Genomic DNA, 14112 nt, shown 5'->3' with positions numbered 1-14112 from the left:
TGGGCTGGCACGGACCGGGCGGGACGGGGTGGCCGCGGGGCCGCGCCGCGGGWGGTACGGGGGGACGGCTTCGCCCCGCCGTGCCCGCGACCTGAGCGCGTGTGGGCGGGGAGCGCCCCGCGCCGGGATAAATAGCGCTGTCCCCCGGCTGACAGCCCGTCCCGGGGCGCGGGGGCCGGCCGGCAGCGCTCGCCCGCCCGTRTGCGACGCGGTTGGGGCTCTCGGTGACTCCGCTCCGCGGCCCCGCTCCCGCTCCGACCCGCGCTGTGATTTTTCTCGGTGTGTTTGATTTTGGGCAGAGCCGGAGAAGGGGAGGACCGGGAGAGCCCGGGGCCGAGCCTTTCCCCTCTCTGTCCCTGCAGCACAGGGGAGATGCTGGAAGCGGCGGTGAGTTCGCAGCTCCCGGGAAGGGCGGCGAGAGGCGCGTAAACTCCTGCGGTCCCCAGCGGCAGCCGCTGCCCCGCGACCCTCCGCCGGCCCCTCCTCGCCCCGCACGCCGCCGGCCTCGCCGCCCCTCGCCGCCGCCGGAGGAGACTGCCCACCCCAGCGGCCCAGGATGCAGTTTCGCCTCTTCTCCTTTGCCTTGATCATCCTGAACTGCATGGATTACGGCCACTGCCAGCCCGGCCGCTGGAGACGCAGCAAGAGAGGTGAGTGGAGCCGGCTGCTCAGGCGGGACACGGGCGGGTCACAGCGGGGAAGGGCCGCTCCGGGCAGGTGAGCCCCGCTCCGGCTCTGCGGGCTCCGGGCCGGCACGTGGGGCGGCAGCGGGGGCGAGCCCGGGGGCGCGGGGCCATGCCGGCGTGGCGACCCCTCCGTGGGGCTGCTCGCCGCCCTCCTGCTGGGGAGGTCGGGCCAGGAGCGGGAGGAGTGGCGTGGACGTGAGCTCCGATRGGAAAGGACCGGCCGGAGCGCGGGGCTGCCGGGGACGAGCATGTCGAGCGGTACGAGCACTGTCCCGGCCCCACGGCGCGTCCCTCCCCGCGGGGCCGGCAGTGCCGGGGTCTGGCTGGAGCTGCCCGCCGCCGGAGGGGCCGTAGCGGGCAGGGCACGTCGCTGATGTCGCCGTCGCTGCTCGTCCAACAGCTCACGGCGACCGAGGGATCGCTGTTAGCCCGCGCAGTTAGGACACGCGTGTCCACGGGACGGACTTGGCGGCTCTTTTCCGTGGACGTTTCGAGGCAGAAAGCGGCTTCTCCCCTTCCACCCCCGGCACCGCCGTGCCGGTCCCGCGGGGCTTGGCCGCCGGGAGAGCCGCGGCAGCGGAGCGAACCGCGCCTTGTCCAGAGCCCGGGGGATTTCTGTGCCCCCAACTTTGCTGAAAACTTGCCGATCCGTTTGAGCAAAAGACATAAACGGTGCGTTGGGGCTTCATCTGTTTCCCTAAACGCTGGTGTCGGGATGCCGGAGCTCGGGAGCCGGAGCGCTGCAATGTGCCAGTACAGCTCCCGTGTGGACGGAGAGGTTACTGCAGCGCCGTCCGCCTGGCAGCCTGGCCGGGGCTTCGCCTGTTTCTTTTTTATTTATTTATTTTATTATTTTTTTTTAAATTTATTTTTTTAAATTTTTTTGACTCCGAGGGAAGTTTACCTTAATATAAAATTTTTTATTGCGCACATATTCTGAATTATTTTTCTATCCCTCTTCCTGTCATTTTTTCGGCCATGCCTCCCCTTATCATTTCTAAAGTTAGCTGAAAATCAGGTGGCTCAAGCTGCTGAGAGWTCTGTATTTTTGAAAGAATTGCACTTTCAGTGGTATTATTTGGAAGGGGAGGGACTTAACATCTCCAGTGTTAAGCTGCAGCAAATTGTAATAAAACCATGAGAAGAAAATAATTCGCACTTTCATGCATATATCACCTTTAGAATAGGTACAAATAAAATAGTAAAGCAATTTACTTTTGATGGTTTTTCAACAGATGGTTTCCAGAGTTTAATTTATGTGTGTGTGGCTAAAACGATAGCAGTCCTTTAAAGTGACCAGACTATCTGTGCTAACAAAGGGTATACTGTGTCTTTAATTAAATGTGGAACTACTTAGAGTGCTGGCTAGACAGCGGAGGGTGATAGTGGTATTTCTGCTTTACAACAGAGCTTAAGGGCTGCATTGTGGGAGTACTGAAATGAATAGACATCTATCTCAAGTTGTGTGAATTGTCCTCCTACAAAAACTTAAGCTGGTTTTAATTGATCTCATGTTCACTGATTGATCCTAGACCAATTGTTGTGCTTGTTGAACAGTTGGCTTTTCCAAAGGAGATTGATTTAAATTAGTTTTTAGTTTAATTATTGGATAAATACGATCAGTATTGACAATTGACTTACTGGCACTGTTTTGTGCTGTCACCTAAGGGTTTTGTTTGGGGTTTTGAAGAATGCAGTCTTTTTCAGTTAATAAGTCTAAAGAAGTAAGCATAGCCAGTTCTAAGCACGGAAAGCAAAATCTAAGAATGTATTCAAATTATAATAGACATTTGCCATGACACATCCAGTCTGAAGTAATGCTTTCGTACAGGACCCAAAATTCCAATAATTTCACAATTTTTCCATATCCCATCTGCAAATAATCAGGCAGTCACTGTGGGGTACTGGCAGTTAAAATTTCTCTGGCATTCTGTTTTGTCTGTTACATGATCTCAGATGCTCCATAATATCATTTTCTTAATGAAATACAATTTTTGGCATAGATTAAGTCTCCTGTGTGGTAGGAATCAATTGCATTCAGTCTGGAATTRTGGGCAAATATCATGTGTAGCTGGTTTTTTTAAAGCAGCTAAATCCACAATAAACTTTAAATACATACGCCTGTATTGGTGCTTGCCTGGATTTGTTGCTGGTGTAGAATACTCCAGTAAAGAACACTAAAGTAAATTTGGGGAGATGTTCCCAGGATTCCTCATTCACCATCTGTTTGCAACCCTTTCCCAAACTGAGGCTTGCAACATTGCTGCTGAAGTGGAATAATAAAATAGGGTTTAGAATGTGATTCCTATCAGGTATGGATTTGTGTTTTGTTAGTCAGTGCCACTTCACTGAAATTGTTTTGATAAATACATAATAATCAGCAAGGTTCTGCTTATTCCGCTGCTGCTCTTAGTTACTTTTTCAGCTCATTATAATATTGCTTTTAATAATTCTTCAGAACAGTGCCTTACTTTCTTTAAAACACCCCAACAAATTCTCCCTCTAAAGYCTCTGGCCCTGAGCAGGTAATGATGGCCTTCTTGCTTTTCCTGCAGATGATATTTGAAATCATATTTAAGGGTTACCTATCTTAAAGCTCAGTGGTGTAATATCACAGCTGGATTAGCCTGAGCTTTCCTTTTTTTTTTTTTTTTTTTTTTTTTTTTTTATTGTATTTTTTTTTTTTTTTGTTTCTCTTGGAAGCCTTCTTCGATGAAAGTTTCAATCTCTTTTTCAGATTTCTCTTTAACAGTCAGTATAAGATAGGCAGCTTCATGTCTTAGCATTTCACTAAGACATGGGGTGAATATCACAGGGTGCATGGAAGAGCAGTGGGTTTTTCCCTTGTCTTTGAGACATAATGATAACAACTTTTCCAAAGAGTACCACAAATGAAAGTGGGGGTACATAGAAATGAAGCCCCTGAGGCTGCCTCACTGGGCGGTGTGATGGTGTTCTGCAAAAGCATTGACAGAAGAGAAAATAGGGATCATTATAAACAGCCATAAAAAATAGATGCTAACAAATTCCCCAAGAGAAAAAAAGTCAATATGATAGCAGATAGAATCTTCCATCCCATTGATGGGAAGACTCAAGAGTCAACAGAGAGGCTCTCTACAGTTGGTAGGACCAATACTGGAATAGCAAAAGATGTGAATGGGACACATTCACATAGTTAAATCAGAWGTTGTTTATATCCAAGAACTCAAAACCTCTGGCTGTAAAGTACTTGCCTTTCCATTTAGTTCCTGTTCACAGAGTGTCATGAGGGCTGAGGTGAATACTTACCTGCTAAATGCTCACACTCTGTGATAGAGGTTCATAAAGGTGAAATACCTGTGGCAGTGAGTGAATACCAAGTGACAGTGATTATGGCAAAATATCCACAGGTGGGAATAGGAGGATTACCTGGGAAAGGAAATTTCCCAAGTTTCTCAGACCTCAGTCAGGCTTGTACAGTATTATAGAAGAATATGCATGTATGRGAGGGGTACAGTCACTTTGTTCAAAATTATATCAATTAAATCTTTATCATCCTAATGCAAGATGGGAATCTTGACCAAAAACCTGCTGTTAATAGTGGAAGCTGTTACATGGATTTTCAACTAGAAGAAAAACCTGCTTGGATATTGGGGATTATGATGTAGCTTTCCTAACAAGGAACTCACCTGATACTGGGATCATCTTGGAACCTGTCTCAGATGGACTGTGTGGTCAGGCTTTGGGAAAGATAGATAGTTTGAGCTTTAGGGTAAAAGAACCTGTGTTGGAAATACTTGACCAAATATGCTTTTACAAGGACTGTACTAGCTCCTAAAGAATAATTTATCTCAGAAAAAGTCATACTACAAAGAACATATTTTAATTGTCTAGCATTATCCAAATATTTTAGCTATTCTATCCTCTCTTTGAAGTTGGAACATATCCTACATTTGGATGACAGTTAACTTTTTGTCTGTGGGTTAAGACTAAAATCTTATGTGGAAGCTGTACTTTAAGATACATTTTTTCCCCAGGTGTGGCATTAAGTACTTGTAACAAAACTTGTGAAAGAACTGAGATGTGCTATCACAGGTGGCAATTTTCCAGGCACTCATCATCAACAGAAATGCTTTGGAGTGCAGCTTCTGTTCCTCAGACCCTTACTTAAGATAGTTACTAATCATTCTTTATACACACATCATCACTACAGCAGTTAGAATATCCTAACACTGTAACCATTGAAAAGTTAAACTTTTAAACCTTTGGCTATTTACACTTATTATTGGGTATGTCTGAGGAAGTTTCTTAAACTTCCAGAAGTCAAAATTTCTGTGTGAATGACTGAATACTAAACTAGCTAATGATGCAGTGGTAGTGAGAATAAGCAACGCTCAAATAGATTGTGAAGATTTGCAGGAGAGATACTCAAAACACCAAGAACAGGATTCACTGTTGAAACAGATGCCTCAGTTTATGTGTTGGATTCAGCTTCTGAAAGTAGGTTTGTAGTGCTGCTTATGATATTTAAAGGATATATTTTTGTCTTGGCTTGGTATGTACATGACACTTCAGCAGCCAGAGGCTGGGCAGATACCTTGGAGCAGGTCCTATGGCTCTGACACCTTTGGAAGCTGGAAATGGGGAGCATGTTCTGGCACAGTGCTGCTGTGTGGGTGCTTTTCCTTGCCTATATCTATCGCTTTGGCTTCCACCGTAGAGCACAGGGGTTTGGGATGCTGGGTTAGATGGGTGTGCCCGATCAGACCTTGAAATCTATATGTACATGCTTTTGTGTTAACACCTGTTGTGAGATTTACACTGTGATGAAAAACTTAGATTTGTTTGCTTGATAAAATTGGCTTCACTTTGTATTTTCCCATTTTGGGGGAATGAGGGGATAGACATTTTCTAAGGCTTGGCTGAAAACCARCTAAAGCAACTCAAAATGCGTGACAGATACTGAAAGTGAGTTTCTATGCTAATATAGGGACACTGTGGTGATAACAAGAAGAATGCAGTTTCTCAGTTTAGTGTGTCATTTACCATGTACAGGTCAGTGTAATTACCGTGGTGAAGTGTGTTAGTATGGTGTTGTTCATATACACTGCCTTTAATGAAAAACRTGAAATTATTTAAAAGCTAGAGAGTGGAAGAGGTGCGTACTATCAAAATTCAAAGAATAAAGAAATAAGCATTGGTTTTCTGTAGGCTGTTTCTTTGTTGGGTCTTTTCTTTCTCTTTCTGCCAATGAATGTCTCATGGAGGTTTGCATTTAATTTCTGATCATCTAGCTATTTTTAATACAAAAAAATTTAGCTAACTAGAGGGACYRTCTAGTCARACCTACAGATCATCACAGGCYKAAAACATTTCCCAGTGCATTGTGCMTCCARCTTGAAAKCTTATGGCTCACCATAACATCCTTTCCAAAAATGCATCCTTGATTATGAGCTCTGGGGTGGGACTCACGTGACTATAGGTAGCTATCTGGAACATGAATATTTACATTTTCTTGTATAACTGATGCGGTGCTGGTTGGTGCAGTCCATCAAACTGTTGGTACAATTTAACCCATCTTATTGTAGGGTCCTGCTTTTGATCACATAAGGCATACCTCTAACTAAATAAATATAAAATTAGATGATGTGATGTCTATCTGTAATTGAAGTGTAGTTCAGCTCTACATTCTTCAGTGTTAGCCCCTGAACTAAACTGAAATCGGTTTCAACCAATGAGAAAGGAACCACCAACTTTGTTAAAATTACGTGTTGGTGCAGCTCTTAACTGTAACAGATGCAGTCCCTGAAATTTCTAATTTCTCCTGTATTAGAGATTGATTTAGTTGCAGGTATTTTTTAATAAATTCAGTTCCTCAAACATGCCCTTTCTTTTCACCTCAAAGTTTTGTTCASGCACAGTTGGAGAACCTTCTGTATTTGTCTAGGCTCCAAGTATTTGCTAATCCTTTTCTTAGTGAAAAGCATGACTTCATATGTGTTGGCTGTTGATAATGCACAAATGTAACAGCTTGAGCCTTTCATCATGGACTGCTTTGGACACTGAAATTAGGTGCTGCAGTGATTTCTATACTCATTGTATTTGTAGTATGTGTTTAGCAGTTATATAGCAGTTATATATAGCATGTATAGCAGTTATAATGCTGTGGTGAGGGTCAGTGTGGTGCCACAAAGTAATTTTGTGCAAGAAGAGTAAATCTATCATTTTTTGGGACAGTAGTGGTGGGTTTAAATCCAGATCCCAAGTTAATTTTTTTGTGTAGAGCATGGAATAGGGTTTTTTTGATACTTGAATTCTAACTAATACACCTTAGGAAGGGAGGTGTTGAAATGTCAGTTGGATCTTGCGCGTCAGGCAGATGCAGAGCTCTCTTTCTCTCTAAACGATGGCTTTATCCAGACAGCTCCATCCTTAAAACCACTTACTGATCAGACTTTAGTGTTGCACCTTGCATGTCTGTGGGCTGTAAGGCCASTTTTAAATCTGACATGCATCTTAGCTGTGTCACTTTATACTCTCTGTATTTAGCTCCTGTCCATTGTCACTGATGCTTTTCAAAACTCTGAGGAGAAATGACCCTGAAAGGGATCAGGGTGGTGGTCTCTGTGSTGTAAGCCCCAAAAAGGCAGATAATGGTGCAACACAGTGTCAAACACAGGAAAGGCAAGAGTGAAAGAACGAGTTTGCCAACACTCTAATTAATGCCAMCTTTCCAATGAAGTTTCTGCAGTGGAGGGGGGTGGGTGAGATGGAGGAATCACAAGTAAAATACAGTTTCAAAATACCTAATTGGTRTGAAATCCATGTTCTGAACATGGAAAGGAGATGACAAGTGTAACTCATGTGAAATGATGGAATATCATTCCTCTGAGACTAAAAGGATTTGAGACTTCAGTTGTATGTCTTTACTATGAAATTGCTATATCTTAGCACTTGGATTTCGAATAGCTACACTCATCTCAGACCTTTGTGTGTCAAACTTTGGTTTGTGGAGCAGCTGCTAGCGTTTTCTGCATGTGTAAAGATCACACTGTCTCATCCTTGTGTTTCTACCTAAATACCCTTGAATGAAACCCTCCAGTGAACTCATATAGCTCTGCTTTAATCTTACCCTATTTTAATCCAAGTGCTTGTTCCTTAAATTCAAAGTTGTTGCTTGAAATTTTTTAGGGGACAGAATACAAAGATTGGCGATTAAATTTTCCGTCATTTCCTCTTGTTTGTGGACTTGAGTGTGAAAACTGTGAAATGTTACAGGATATAAAAAAAGGAAGAGGGGAAGAGATATATTTTTATGGGAAAGCAGAGAAGCAACTAATATTTGAGGTACCTTGGTCAAGTGATCAGTGGGAGGTTTTTAAGATCGCATCTGTTAAGATCTGGTGAGAAGTGCAAAAAACTTTAATGTTCTTTGTTTCATAATTAATCAGTTATGTATTTCTTTGTGAAATACAGATTTCAGTAGAGCCAAGTACTTGGTGTGTCTCTAAGATTTTTTCCCTTTTGTGAGGGAAAGCTGTCTCCTTTCCTTCCTTTTTAATTGATTTTATAGGATATTCATAAGGCTGTAACTAGGGAAATGTAAGCAATTGCAGGTYACACATAGAATATTTAGAAGAGATGTGCAGTTCTGTATTTGTTTTAAACACCTCCCCCCTTTTCAGTGGAATTATGTGTGYTATTAGATGAGGATAACAGCAAATCTCATGTATAATTAACATRGATCCAAAATATCATGGAGGTACTTCTACTATGATTGTCTGTTTTTAAAAATATTTTTATTCCTGGGATTTAAAGCTGAAAGTAATCAAAAGCACATGGTTTAGAGACTGAGTCTCAAATTTACCTTGTAGAAACATTTGCCTATATTTTTTGCGAGAATTGTCAAGATTTTCTCCATCTTGATGAAAACCAGACCTAAACATAGATGTAAGGGAGATGGAGGAAGGGACCTGGAAGATAAGTAGTATTTGTGATGCTGGCTTTTAGGTTGGTGGGATTTTTTAATCATGGACAGTTGCATGAGCACTGACTCTGAAGTAGAYCATGTACAGCAATGAAGACAGTGTTTGCACCTTTTTATCTTGGAAGATACTTGTACTTTACACGGCAAAGGGACAAGTGCATTTGTGTTAGAGAATTGCAGAGCTACAATAAAATATAAACTGCCTGATCCAAGCACATTATTTTCTTTTTTTTTGAGTTGAAATGCTGGCAGAAATATGTTGCACACAAACATATACTCTGCATAATGTATGGTCTTCTCAGCCGTATGGTTGCCACCTTTGGAATACCAAGAAAACCCCAGAGCAGCCACATCAGACAGATGGCTGTTGTGCATGCACAGATTAATCTGCACGTGTATAGCAGTGCTGACAACACCCATCACATCCGTACTAAAACTTTATGGGCAAGATGGGAACAACTGAAACAGCAATTGTGCTTCGTAAAAATAGACGTTACTGATTTGGTCTTTCTTCTTTCTGGAATTACTCAAAAGTTTTTGTAGATACAATATGTTTTTTTWATAAACATTCCAACTTAGTGTTTCCACTGGCAAGCATGTGGCTGTGACTCTTTTGAATGGGAATGAAAGTTTGATCATCTTTTGCTTTATCTGTTTTGAGATGATACTTAAGGCTCCCAGCTTAGGTGAGGCCCTGTAGTGCTGGCCCTGCTCAGTTGCCAACCTGTGGACTAAGATTGCCTGAGCAGAAATCAGAAATCTGTCCCAAATTTCCTTCCTATAGCAGAAATATTCTTTGGCCCTTCATGAAGCCCTTCATGAGTTCAGGCCTTGCTTAAAGCTTTTAGCAATTATTGTGTGAAATACTTACAAATAGTCTTTGACCCGAGATGCTTCACTCTTGCAAGAAACCTAAATCCAAAGAGTATTTCACACAGGACTTGCTTATTTATCTGTCCACATCAGGTTACATGTTTTACTTTCATCAGGAGCATTCTCAGGTGGTGGTTTTGCCTCTAAATTGGGTTTTCTGTCTCCAAAATGGTGTGTTCTCTCCCTGCTTTGTTGAATGGTGACTTGTAAGGGAAGCTGCTGACGTTCTGAGGGACGTGAGGGCAGGCACCTTTTGGAGTGGGGTAACTGTGTGCCTTTGTTGTTGTGATCTACTCCTGTGGCAGCAGCTGATGACAGCACAGCTCTTCAGCTTCAGTTCCTTGCTTGGGCCATGCAAAATGTACCTGGTCTGCATGCACCTGTCTTTTTTTTTTTTTTTTTTTTTTTTTTTTTTTTTTTTTTTTTTATTTTTTTAATTGTCTAGAAAATATTGGTTGTACTTGGGTAGATCATATGTTTAGTTTTACCTGATGTGGTTCAGTGTTGGGAATTCTGCCTCTCTGGTAAGTGGGTACCTTCAGGATGCCAGAGGGATTGCTTTCATTGTTAGTCTTTCCATATGTAAAACATGTGGTTCATACATGTTTTCATCAATGAAAATGGTAATAGAAAATAAATCAGTCTCTTTTTTTTTTTTTTTTTTTTTTTTTTGTAAATGCTAAGCAGCTATCCAGTGTGAAATGTTGATATCATGGCAGCAGGGATGTAAATAATGCAATCATCCAATTGAAATGATGCTTCTGGACAGGTGCTTTGGCTTCCAACTCCATCTCTTACAGTGCTATTGCAATGTGCTGGAGTGCAACATCTTCGCTGAAATGACACTGGGTCTTGGTTTCTCTTTTTAGCTATAATGGAAGTGCAGAATTACAAGTGCTTATCATAACTCTTTTATTAGTYTCAGAGTTTGCTGAGTTTCATCTGTGGCCTTCAAATTTGTTCTGGAATTCAGTTTTAGGAAATGCTTATGGCTGTAGTTAGGAATCAAAATTAGAGGAATCTCCAATATTTTTTGTAGTGTTTAAAGTAACTTATTTTTTTGTTATAAAGCTTACTTTGACTCCTGTTTACTCTGTTTTATTTGTGGTTGCTTTGGGTTTTTTACATAGATTCTTACRGAAATAAAAAACTGTGAACTGCTTTGATGCAAAATGTGTGGTGTGAAACTGAGAAACAAATCTGCAAAATCTTATATTTAGGTGAGCAGAACCTGTAGATCACCTAGTTCCACACAGCATGTGTCTCTAGCTCTGTACAGATGTGAAGTAGTAAAAATATATMTATTCCTTTTGAAGGGTTCAGGTAAAAAAACCTGACACATGAAGAGGAGGAAGAGGAATAGAATAACCTTGTTATTAGTGGTTTGGGACAAAGTTGGGTATCGATCTCTAGATTTGATTGTCAGAWTCATTCATAGTCACTGGATTATGTAGCCTCTCTGTGCTGAGGGCATGCACTTGAACAAAAAAAAAAAAATTCCTCCATTTCAGCCTCATCTGTATTTCTTTGAGCAAGAAAGACAACGATTTTTCTCTTATCTTTCTGCATTTGTGCTGCACATGCTCTACCCATCTCTTTTGCATGGTCTCTGCAACCCAACACAGAGAATTCTGTATTTTGTCAAAGGGAATCTAGTTTTGCTCAACTTCGAGTACTAGGAGAGGATGATACTGTCTGTTCTTTTGCTAAAAATATCTTGTTATTTGCATCTCGTGCCAGCAGTATTCTGGAAAATAACCCCCATCCAGGAGACCTCAGCAAGCTGGAGAAATCAGAAAGAAACCTCACAAAGTTCAGTGAGAATTGCAAAGTCCTGCACCTGGGAAAGAACAACCCCCCACATCACTCTAAATTGGGGGACAATCAGCAGGAAGCAGCTTGGCAGAAAAGGCCCTGGGGACACGGTGGGTGCTGTGCTGAATGTCAACCAGCAATGTTCCCTTGCTGCAAAGAATGCTGAAGGTGTTCTGGATTGCCAGCAGGGTCCTTCCCCTTCAGCCAGCCTGGGGAGGCACAGCTGAATGGCCTTTTCTTCTCTGGGCTCCTCAGCACTAGAGAGAGTTTAACAAAGGACCATGAGGATGATTAAGGCCTGGAGCATCTCTCCTGTGAGGAAAGGYTGAGAGAGCCCAGGGAAGGCTCAAAGGGGTTCTCATCCATCAGTGTAGCTGAAGGGAGGGTGCAAATAAATCAGGGCCAGGCTGCTGCCACTGGYGCTCAGTGACAGAACAAGAAGCAGTGAGCACAAACTGGAGCACAGGAGGTACCCTCTGAACATCAGGAAAGATGCATTTTGTGCGGTGTGGGTGGCTGAGGATGGGCACAGTTGTCCAGAGAGGTTGTAGAGTCTCTGCCCTTGGGGATGCTCAAAGGTCATCCACACGTGGTCTTGGGATACTGCATTTATCTAGCCCTACTTGAACCGGGTAATTGGACCAAATGGTTCCTTTCACCTCCAAAAGTTCTTTCCAACCTCAGTGAAAGCTTTTCTGTGAAAGCTGGTTTGGAAATGTATTGGGTACCTGGCTTGTGTCAGCTTTTTTCTTTTTGCTAACAGCCAGCTTGGAGAGGAGGCAGACAATCCATTCCCTTTWGGAATCTTTAGGGTGAGTGACTGAGTCACATGCAGTTGCAATCCCCTTAACTTTGTTGGAGTGCTGAAACCAACCCAGAGCATCTTCTTGGTATTCAGCAGTAACACAGGTTGTCATAAAGATAAGATTCTATGTCATGCTAATTTTGCATCATATGAGTTCCTTTCTCTCCCATTTTTCTTCTCCCAAATATTTACGGATACCAGAGAGTGCATTGTGAATGTAATGATTAAGATATTAGACCTAACTCTGGTCTCACTTATTTTGTGTAAATCTGGGRTGATGTCAATCTGTCTCAGGCATAGAGGATATTCCTGGGGTGGTGCTTGCCCTGGGGTGTTGTCAATTTGCTAATGCTGTATTTGAGAACTCTTTAATTACTTTCAGCTCTTCCATCAGACTCCTGGAAAAAGTCTTGCTGCTTCCAACTTTTATTTCACTTATTGTAATCAGCAGTGACATCAATATGTAGGGGTTTATTTCAGCTTTGGAAAAGGGATGAAATGTAACTCTGTTAAATCTGAATCTGAGCACAGACTTGGTTTCATATTGTTTTCTCTAACAGCCTCCCAAGCTGCTAAGTGAAACTACTGTATATTGAGCATGATGTAACATGAGGCTCATTGGGTAAAATAACATTAGTCTGTGCTACTTAAACACTCTCTGGAAGGCTTAAGGAGGAGAGGAAGGAAAATATTTGAAGAGATCAACTGGATGTGGTCGAATACATGTAATGTCACCTGAGAAGGATTAGAATTTGCCAAAGCTTGACCTGAACGAAGACCTCCATTTAGGGCTTGTGTTCCTACCAGATCAACTGCAGTAGTTTTTCTGTGCAGTTTTCTACCAGCAGTCACAGTGTGAAAGAGTCCAGTGATTTACTTGGCTTCTGTGTCTCAGCTGTAGTAAGTTTAAAAAAAAAATAAAAAGGTCTCAGTTTAACATTCTTTCTCCTTATTAGCAACAGCTGGCCTTTTCTAATTACTAAAATCAACATTTTTTTCATCTGCATTCTGTTGCTTTTATCTTTGCTGGGAGCTCAGTGTATGTGCTCTAGCTGATAAGCAGCTACATGTGTAGCTCATATCCACAGATTTGGACAGCTTCAAAAACATACATGCACAGACATTTCAAATTCCAAGAGAAGACCAAGTGGAGTGGTTAGTGGCAATGGTACTTCATCCACCATGGTATTTATTTTCTGATTGTGTAGTGTTAGCAATCCCACTGACCTTATTCTTAATAACATGATGACCATGATTGTGTCTTTGAAAAATCATGTGTCCTTCTGTTTYGTGATAGTGTTTTGGAGTGCTTAGGATGCTTTCCCATGCACCTCTCTGAAGTGATGGGTGTCTCTTACAGGTGTAGAAATGGAGTCCTGAGGTTACAAAATAAAGTAAAAGAGACATTTGGTGGTGCTTAGTACCTCTGAAAAAAACAAGTCAAAAGTGATGTTCTCTTCCTACTTAAGTCTGCTATGGAATTGGGATAGGGGTTGCAAGAAGTGAAATGATTGGTTGTGCCAATATTGTGTGATTAGACAGATGCTCACCACAACAGGCGCCTACAGCCAGTCCTGCTAAATCTGAGGTTGGACTGTTGAATGGTAAATTTATATAGCAATAAAAAAATTTAGGTTTTTTTAACAGGATTATAGTTTTTTCAGAGTAATTACTTCATCTCATGTGTCTCTATATAGACTTGAGTATCAGAGATGGGAATACTCTTAATGGGGAGATGAATTTGCCTTTACCAACAAGAGGTTTCTGATTCCTTCCTCTAAAGCATTATTGACTGCTGCTGGAGTGACTAATGCTTTTTTCAGTATAATGTTTTCCATGTACAATTTTCATKGCAAAGTTTCTTTTTGTACACAAAATGGTAGTTGATTCTAGATTTTTGTGAGGTTCAGTATAGCATGTACCATTCTGAGCTTGATCTTTCTTAAAAAACCCTCAAGTCACAGGTA

At 42.1% G+C, this 14112-nt stretch overlaps 1 protein-coding gene across 1 annotated transcript in view; it reads left to right on the top strand.

Moving 5' to 3' along the window:
* The first annotated feature begins 104 nt into the window (after positions 1–104).
* RSPO2 (R-spondin 2) overlaps positions 105–14112 on the top strand; it is a 97765-nt gene continuing 83757 nt past the window's right edge. Inside the window, exon 1 of the mRNA XM_057375791.1 lies at positions 105–650. Within this exon, the coding sequence (XP_057231774.1) occupies positions 557–650 (94 nt within the window). The 5' untranslated portion in view covers positions 105–556. The remainder of the gene's footprint in view (positions 651–14112) is intronic.

Source organism: Malurus melanocephalus, unplaced genomic scaffold (genome assembly GCF_030028575.1).
Source record: "Malurus melanocephalus ecotype Western Australia unplaced genomic scaffold, MMel_1.1 scaffold_258, whole genome shotgun sequence".
Classification (NCBI taxonomy): domain Eukaryota; kingdom Metazoa; phylum Chordata; class Aves; order Passeriformes; family Maluridae; genus Malurus; species Malurus melanocephalus.
This window is presented reverse-complemented; position numbering and strand designations above follow the sequence as displayed.